Source organism: Pelophylax lessonae (assembly GCF_965119305.1).
Source record: "Pelophylax lessonae genome assembly, chromosome: 10".
Classification (NCBI taxonomy): Eukaryota; Metazoa; Chordata; class Amphibia; order Anura; family Ranidae; genus Pelophylax; species Pelophylax lessonae.
This window is the reverse complement of record NC_138777.1, coordinates 212,007,440-212,017,353: the sequence shown is the minus strand read 5'-3', so window position 1 is coordinate 212,017,353 and position 9,914 is coordinate 212,007,440. Positions and strand designations below refer to the sequence as shown.

The window sequence follows — 9,914 nt, the reverse complement described above, 5'->3', positions numbered from 1 at the left end:
AAATACAGTATAACAGCAACTGAAAAAAGTATAGCAACACTAGAGATATAATAAGAAAAAGAAAGAAAGAAATAAGAAAAAGAAAGAAAGAAAGAAAGAAAGAAAGAAAGAAAGAAAGAAAGAAAAAGTACAATGTACAACTCCCATATATCTATCGATATATATATATATATATATATATATATATATATATATATATATATATATATATAACAGAGAAATAAAGAAAGAGAGAAAGAAAGAGAGAAAGAAAGAGAGAAAGAAAGAAAGAAAGAAAGAAAGAAAGAAAGAAAGAAAGAAAGAAAGAAAGAAAGAAAGAAAGAAAGAAAGAAAGAGTACAATGTACAACTCCCATATATCTATCGATATATATATATATATATATAGAGAGAGAGAGAGAGAGAGAGAGAGAGAGAGAGAGATAACAGAGAAATAAAGAAAGAGAGAAAGAAAGAAGGAAAGAAGGAAAGAAGGAAAGAAAGAAAGAAAGAAAGAAAGAAAGAAAGAAAGAAAGAAAGAAAGAAAGAAAGAAAGAAAGAAAGAAAGAAAGAAAGAAAGAAAGAAAGAAAGAAAGAAAGAAAGAAAGAAGGAAAGAAAAAGTACAATGTACAACTCCCATATATCTATCGATATATATATATAGATAGATAGATAGATAGATAGATAGATAGATAGATAGATAGATAGATAGATAGATAGATAGATAGATAGATAGATAGATAGATAGATAGATAGATAGATAGATAGATAGATAGATAGATAGATAGATAGATAGATAGATAGATAGATTTCTGACAGTTTCACTTTGCAAATGACAACCTTAAAAAATATAAATTCTATATCTGTGCTTGCATCACAAACTAATAAAAACTTGAAAATAAACTAAAAAAAAAATAGATAAATGATTAACAGAAAGTAAAAATAAAAACAGACACCCTGTACCCACAGATAGCTGTAACACAACAAGTGTTTATTTAATTGGAAAATAAAAGACACGAAAACAGTCAGGAATGGTCAGTCTCAGGACAGCAGAATTTAAGATACAGCAACAGACGAAAGAAATAAATCATAAATTCAACAAGAGGGAAAAAAATAAATTAAAATTATATTCTTAGTTTTAATAAGAAAAAACGCATAAACTGGACGAAATATCACTTAATATAGACGAGTCTGAATAAACTGCTATTTTTAGATATTTTTTGGAAAATAACAATAAAAAAAATGTAAAAAAAAAAAAAAATTAAAAAAAAAAAAGCACAAAGATCCAGTGAACTGAACTTTAAATATTTGGGATAAAAGGTTTCTAAATAACAAGCTGTTCTATAGAATAGAAAGGAGAACGTTTTAAATAATCCTCACAACATTTTCTAGACAAGGTGGTCGAGATAAAGTTGGTCCATATAACTTTTTTTTGGTTAATATTTTTTGGGTAAACCTACCATATTTTTGTATGGTTTTTTTTCTCTCCATGTTCAAGTATATTTAAATTTTCTTCATGTTAAAGATTTAAAATAACCATGTAGAGTCACGTGATCCATGGTTGTCTCCTGTCCATCTGGGTGGCAGTAATGGGGGTATTGCATTGTTCCATGGTGCCAGTTTTGGTTTTGGGTGCATTGGCGTTGGTGGTGGATTGTCAGTACTTAGTGCAGTCGTAAGAGTAAGGGCTACTATGGCGATATATAGAGGGGGCAGACCTGTAGGGGATCTGGCAGCTGGCATTGCTGCCTACCTGGTGCTCTGCCAATGCTGAACCCTCAATGCCAAGGCGGTGAGAGTTGAACATCTCCCTGACGCTGGGGAAAGTCTGCTGTTGGGAGCTGAAGGTGTGCCCGGAGAGGTGGTTGAGCTCTGCCCCATGGTTGAGGTACCAGGATGGTGTTTGGCCAGCGGTGCCCCCTTGTTGGTGGTGGCTGGAGGATAGGACCCCTTCCTGGCTGGAGTTTAGGCTCATGGAGTTTAGAGGGGATGAGGCTCCGCTGTGGTGGTCTGAGATGCCCTCTTCCAGTGTGGAGGGCACGCACATGTGCCCAGTTCTGTCTGATGTATACAGGCTCATGGCCCTCATGCTGCACTGGTAGCTGGCACTGGAGTCCATGCCCTGGGCGCAGGCCTGGCTGTAGATGGAGGGCTGGCTCTGGGCATAGTTCAGGGGCAGAGAGGGCACCATACCTGTCCGGTGGGGTACAGATGGCACTGGGCTCAGCTCCCCATGAGGCGAAGTCCTGATGGTCATGATGTTCTCCACGCTAAAGCCTGACAAACCATTGCTGGAGGAATGGTGGTCGGGGATGGAGCTGTCGGTGGACACGGATGGGGTAGAGGCCACACTCCTTGGGCTATCCTGCATGGCACTGCCACCATCAGGGCTGAGGTTCTCCACCTTGGTAATGACTGGTGGAAGTTCTGGTGACTCGCTCTTGATGATGATCTTCTTCTCCTGGTGGACCTCCTTGGGTGCCTCCAGGTTGGTGATGCCACCTTGGACTTTGCCAGGCTCCTTCTCCTTGTCCTTGTTGGGGTCTTTCTTCTTGAACCTCCTTCTCCTCCTCAAGAAGCTGCCATTCTCAAACATGTTGTAAGAATCAGGGTCCAGGGTCCAATAGCTGCCCTTGCCAGGCTTCTTGTCATCCCTGGGCACCTTGACGAAACATTCATTTAGGGACAGGTTGTGTCGGATGGAGTTCTGCCAGCCTTGCTTGTTCTCCCGGTAAAAGGGGAAGCGGTCCATGATAAACTGGTAGATGCCATTCAGGGTGATCTTCTTGTCCGGGGCGTTCTGGATGGCCATGGTGATGAGGGCGATGTAGCTGTAGGGTGGCTTGACCAAGTCCTTGGGCGCTGAGGGCTGGTGGTGGTGGTAGGGTCCATAGGACCTGCTCATGCCAGAGGTGTACTGCTCGTGCCCAGGGTAGACGCTCATCGGGGTGGGCATGGTGCCATAGGTGCCCGCCGCTCTGTAGTAGTTCTGCTCGCTCAGGTAGGGCACGACCCCCAGGCCATTGGGGTCACCCACGGAGTAACGAGCCTGCATCATCGATGCTGAGATCTGAGAAGGCAGGATTAGGGGGCTCTGGGGGGTCACCCTGGAGCTGGAAGACTCACAATCACAGCCTGGACCTTCAGCTCAGCACCATCCTCAGCTCATGGCCAGGGTAGGTCCACTCCCGGTACCGGTTCTGCCAGGGCTGGAAGGAGGAGGAGGAGGGTGGGGGGTGACTCAAATCTCAGCTCTGCTCTCCTGGACTTCTTTCTCAACTATGGAAAACTTTTCCAAACTTTTTTCTGCGAGCTAAGCTTTTACTGGCAGCCCTCCACACCCTCTTCCACAACTTCTGGCCAATCACGGGGCAGGAAGAGGAGCCAGCAGCCAGTCAGCTCGTAGAGACTTTTCCACAGGACTCTCGCACCAAATCCCTTTTTTTTTTTTTTTTTTTACTTTGCTTATCCAAATATGGAGCAGGCTGGATGGAGCTGAGATTTAAACCCACAGAGCCCCAAAAACAGGGCAAACACAACCTGCAACCTCAGCCTGGGAACTCTGCACAACTTGGCTTACAATTACATTTTCCCTCATTCCCACAATATTTCCTTTATAAATGTATAAAATAAAACAATCCAGCTTTATCCAGAAACCCCAAAAATATATATTGCACGATTAGAGTATCAATTAAAACAACTAAGCCTTCTCCAGAACCCCAAAAATATATACTGCATGAATAAAGAATAAGTTTAAAAAATCCTGCTTCCCCAAAACCCCCAAATATTATATAAATAAAATATAAATTAAAAAAATTCTGCTTCCTCCAGAACCCCACAAAATATATACTGCATGATCCAAGTATAAATTCAAACAATTCAGCTTCCCCCGGAACCCCCAAAATACTGCATGATTAAAGAAAAAAATTAAAACAACACAGCCTTCACAGAACCTCCAAAATATATATTGCATGATTAAAGTATAAATTCAAAAAATTCAACTTCCCCACAGAACCCCCAAAATATATACTGCATGAATAAATAATGCATTAAAACAACCCAGCCTCCCCAGAACCTCCAAAAGATATACTGCATGATTCAAATATAAATTCAAACAATTCTGCCTCCCCCCAGAACCCCCCAAAATAAATACTGCATGATCTAAGTATAAATTCAAACAATTCAACTTCCCCAAGAACCCCCAAAATATATACTGCATGAATAAATAATACATTAAAACAATCCAGCCTCCCCAGAACCCCCAAAAGATATACTGCATGATTCAAATATAAATTCAAACAATTCTGCCTCCCCCCAGAACCCCCCAAAATATATACTGCATGATCTAAATATAAATCCAAACAATTCAGCCTCTCCCAGAACCCCAAAAATATATACAGCATGATTAAAGAATAAACTAAAACAACACAGCTTCCCCAGAACTTGCAAAATATATATTTTATGAGTAAAGTATTTATTACCCCACTCAGCCTTCCTCGGAAATAAAAATGGTAAATTTTAACGTGTAAATTAAAACAAATTCCAGGATCTCTAAAAATATATAATGCATGATTAAAATTCGACTATAATAAGTTTAGAACTATATAAACACTCCACAAATTTAACTCTATTCCTATTTTGTCAGTTTATTAATTACTCCAAATAATAAATACGAATTTCACAATGTGAATTATTTTTTAATTGTATCAACTTGAATTATTTTTAATAGCCCAGGAAAGTAGTTGGTAAAACTGTAATTACGATGTCATGATTTGTACATCATCAGCGCACTTACATTTTTTTATTTTTTTTAGCTCAATTGTTGTTATCATTTTTTTTTTTTATTAAATGAATACACTAATATATCTCTATGTTTTGCTCACGTACAGTAGGTGTGCCTTTTCTTTTTTATATATATATATTTGAGTTTCATTAGACGTCTTTCATTGGAGCTTTTGATGTTTCCATTAGCAGTAATTAGATTTGTTAATCAGAGAGCAGAGTCTGGCTGCTAATGAATGAATATACAGGGATGTTTTGTTTTAGCAAGTACCTGCAAAAATGTCTAAAAGGAGACCCAATTAAGCCGATTGGAGTTCATGAATTTAGCAGCCACAGTGGGGGGGGGTCCAAAATGATCATTTGCGATCTGCAACTTTGTAATCAAAGTGGACTTAAAACAGAAACACTCCCGGGATAGATAAAGGATGTTTTATATATATATATATATATATATATATATATATACATATATATATATATATATATACATATACATATACATATAGATATATACATATCTATATATACTTACACATATATATATATATACACTTACACACACACATATATATATATATATATATATATATATATATCACATACATATATACATATCTATATATATATACACATACATATATACACACATATATATATATATATATATATAATATTTTTTAATATAAATTGATATATATATATATATATATATATATGTATATCAATTTATTTAAAAAAAAAATATTTTTTTTTTTTTGCTAAAGGAACAAAATGAAACATCACGTTGAATTTTCCGCTGAATTGGGTCGAATTTGTAGGCGAGGCAGAAAAGGAGCCTAGGCACGAAATGACTCCCAGATGGAAGTGTGTTTTCTGGGCATTTAAAGTGAACCTGATACTTGTGTTTATTTAATGTAACACTTTCTGTTTTCACATAGCCAGGTTACAGGCGGTGGAGGGGAGTTCAGATGATCCCTGCAAATTGCAGAGGGACACTTCTCCCTGGCCATATGCATGCTGTGGGTGGACATTATAGGATGGGAGAGAGCTAAACCTAGGAGCTTACACACTTATGCAAATTTCCTATTGCTGAATAAAATCTGTAGATGGCAACAGAACAAAATACTGCACATAATGCAGGGGAAATTTCTGATATCTATTAAAATACATATTATAATTTATATATCCAAATCAGGTGAGGAGAGCAGCACAACAGTAATCACAATCGTCGTCCCACAAATCATATATAGAACAAAAGTCAGAAGAATTGCTGCACATAAAATTTATTGGATGAATGATATGTATGGACACTTTATCCAATATATTTTAGGTGCAGCAATCCTTCAAAAAAAAAAAAAAAAAAAAAAAAATATATATATATATATATATATATATATATATATATATATATATATATATATGTATATATAAATAAAATAGAATTCCATTATATATATATATATGTATATATATGTTATTATTTTATATATATATATATATATATATATATATATATATATATATGATTTTATATAAACATATAATATAATACATAGATATAAAAATATATATTTTATATAAAAATAAATATATATAATATATAGATAAATATATATAAATATATATATATATATATATATATATATATATATATATATATATATATATATATTATCAGAAGGATTGCTTCACCTAAAATATATTGGATAAAGTGTCCATACATAACATTCATCCAATAAATTTTATGTGCAGCAATTCTTCTGACTATATATACGCATCAGCAACATCGACAGAATAATATTTGCAATTCACCAGTGTAAAAAATGTGTTTACAATAAATCCTTTCAAATGAATAATGCCCAAATGTCTACCAGTATTTTAAGTAAGGAAATTGTTGGCCTTTTCTGTTTTAGGTTGAATAGTCTAGAGAGGACACATCGAGATCTGTGTATTTTCAACGTTGAATAGCTAAAATAATAAATACAATTAAATTAAAAAATAAAAAATAAATGATTGACTTAATCATTATATTTACTGCAATTATTTATTTAATTAAAGTTGCATACAGGATGGTTGGTGAGGTGAAAGTTTAGTAAACTGACATTAAATTTTCTAGCATAAAATTTGCAGCAAACAAGAAGCAAAAATGTGAGATGGGGTTTTCAGCTTGGTATACAGCGCCACCTGGTGTCACTTACCGACATTGCTGATTGTTCTGAATGATTCTAATGGATGTGATGCCACCCTGCGGTTGTTTTTGAGAATGCACTCTCATGATTTTTTCAGTATGTAAAATACTACCAAATATTGCAAAACAAAAGTCTTACCCCCATCTATGATTGGATTACAGGAACATTAATGATTATAGGTATTGGATGGCGTCCACTAATTTTTTTTCTGCTGCTGAGATCAGGCGATATATCTGGCATAAACATAATTAATTTCATTTAAGTAAATCTGTATGATGTTTAGTTTGCTAAAGCACTGGAGTGGATTTACTAAAGGATTAGAGCATCTTAACATTGCAAAATTATTTTTTTACTTGGTTTAGTACATGAGGTTCGGCAAAGTGAAAATTCACCTTGCAGAGAATATCCAATCATGCACAAGGAAAATTAATTTAAAAAAATATATTTTTGCTTGCCTGTGATTGGATAATTGGAGTCAGCACATCTTTACCTCAATTGTTCAATCACATTTTTACTTTGCAACGTGAACATGTCCTACTCCTGCCAAATCACCGCACTGGGTATCATAAGTTGCCATGCTTATTTTTAGTTTTATAAAATATGGCTCTTCACTTTTTGTTCCAGTGCTGCTGATCTTCTCCATCCTTATTCTGCCACTTTCCATCAACCTGCAATCATTCCACATATGCTTCCTCTGTGACAATGGTAGGCCATTCTTGAATTTGAATTGGAAGACCTTAGTCACCCTATCACAGGAAAGGTCTGATCAAGGACCTTTATGGCAGGATCACCAGATATTATGTTTTAACTAATTGTGGCAGGCACACGGACCAGATAAATCATGCAGAGATAAGGTGGAACTGTTTTGTGTTTTGAAATGGACCTTTTATAATTAAAAAGCCGTCCTTGATCTTCAGTCAGTGACTTTACCTAAGCTAAGATGATGTTGTCAGTCTGCTGCAGGCAGGAGGAAGCATTTCCTCAGTCTCCCCTCCCTCCAGTGCTCTAGACTGCAGCATTTTAACTTTGAAGCATGTCACAAGGTGAGAGGCTGCAGCAGTGGGCTAATAACCTTTTTAAATAAAACATTTCTGTTTTCAATATATACCTTACTTTAGACCCAGTTATGTCATCATTGGGTCTCTGCAGGGCTTCTAATAAGGCAGTACAGCCAGCCCTCCTGTACTGGGCCCGGGCCCCTTCAGTTCAAAAGGAGGGCCTGGACACTTTCTGAGCAGGAGGGCCGACTGTACTGTATTTTTGCAGCCACCGATCCTCTTCTGCCTCCCCCTGCAGTGCTGCTAGCTTCTCCTCCTCCTTCTCCCTCTGGCTGCACTGCAGGGAGATTGGTCCTAGCACACACGCCCTTTCCATCTGCTGTCTGGGCCCCTCGTTTGCCCCTTTCCCCCCTCTTCTTCTCCTCCACTGGCAGCTACTGCGGGCACAAGGGGAGATGCTTCAGGATAGATAGTGGGGAAAGGGACCAGTAAATATGTAATTTACTGGCCCCTTCCTTTCCTGAACACAGTGAGCGATCTGTACCAATCACTGCTGTGTCCGTTCATCACTGAAGCATAGTGAACTGTATTTACTATGCTTCAGTTTGTGAATGAGCAGGAAGCCTCCGAGGGTTTCCTATTCATTCATCAATGCTGCTGAGGCTGCAAAGAAAGGGACTAATAAATCTATGTCCTCTGTCACCTTCAACTGGGAAGAGGGGGCCCCATGAGTTAGGCTGTATGGGGCCACGTGATTTCTAACAGCAGCCCTGGGTCTCTGTGATTTTCTATGCAATGCAGGCAGAGGGAAGGGGTCAGCAGGGTGCTGTACATGGCTTCTTGAAAACATCATGGCCCCCTGCCACAGTACTTCTCTTAGGAGCCATCAGTCCTGATGCAAGCAGACTTTTGGGAGAAAATGCGCTGTCAGGAATCAACATCAGGGAAGACAGACTGGGACTGGGAAGACTGGGAGCAGACTGTGCATGCTTTATGTGAGATTTATTTACAGTAGAACACAAAATCCATCCAAACACCAGCACACAGCAAACATAAAAATACTAGTGAACCAAAAAATACAGTGACAGAATACCTCACTAACGAACAGAAAACGTAACAACTCACTATATACAATTTATACAAAATGGGGAACAACGAAAAGCAGGGGAAAACTGGAGGTGCAGGGAGCAGATGGGAAAGGGAAAAAAACTGGGGTCAGGAACAAGGGGGAGAAGGTACAAGGCAGCAGAATACAGGGTACAATAAACAGGACAGGGGCAGGAACAGGATAAGGACTAGCAGTATCTGGCAGAAAGCAAAACACTGAAGCGAGAGGCACTTAGTAGGAGAGGCCCTTAATACTCTCCCAGCAGCCAACATCAGGTGGAAACTAATTACTGGGGTCTGCTGGCTGCTAGTAGACACCCACTGGTTGACAATGGAATTACATCCCTCCGCCCAGGAAACCAAAGTCACTTCAAGTGATCAAGGTCCTGACATATGCAAAGATCAAAATGCATTGGTGGCTGTCAGTTTGGAAGGGTTAGCATTCCTGTGACTTCCCTAGGTAACCCCCATGTGTGATGCTGAGTTTCCATGATTAAAATAAATGAAATTCAACAAATGAAAGGGCGGAGCCAGAGATAGTCAGGCTAGATCAGTGGTCTCCAACCTGCAGCCTGGGAGCCAGATGTAGCCTTTTGCTTGCTTTTATCCAGCCCTTGGCGCATTATTCCCTCCACTGTCGGCAACAGTGGGGTATAGATCCTGCCACTGACACCAACAACGGGGCACTATTCCCCCCACTGATACCAAAGATGGGGCACTATTCCTCCCACTGACATCAACGATGGGCTACTATTCTCCCCCACTGACACCATTGATGGGGCACTATTCCTCCCACTGACAGTAATGATGGGACCACTATTCCTTCCACTGACACCAACAATGGGGCTCTGGTCCTCCC

The 9,914-nt window shown here is 38.4% G+C and overlaps 1 protein-coding gene across 1 annotated transcript; it reads right to left on the bottom strand.

Annotated features, from left to right (window-relative positions):
* Positions 1-1,107: 1,107 nt before the first annotated feature.
* On the bottom strand, positions 1,108-3,253 carry FOXC2 (forkhead box C2). The gene has a single exon (XM_082270264.1). It carries the CDS (start codon positions 3,035-3,037, stop codon positions 1,637-1,639), a length of 1,401 nt encoding a protein of 466 aa, XP_082126390.1. The 5' UTR covers positions 3,038-3,253; the 3' UTR covers positions 1,108-1,636.
* Positions 3,254-9,914: the final 6,661 nt, after the last annotated feature.

Bases quoted from the DNA above. Each gene is read 5' to 3' on its own strand.
- FOXC2 (XM_082270264.1), bottom strand. From the start codon at position 3,037: ATGATGCAGGCTCGTTACTCCGTGGGTGACCCCAATGGCCTGGGGGTC.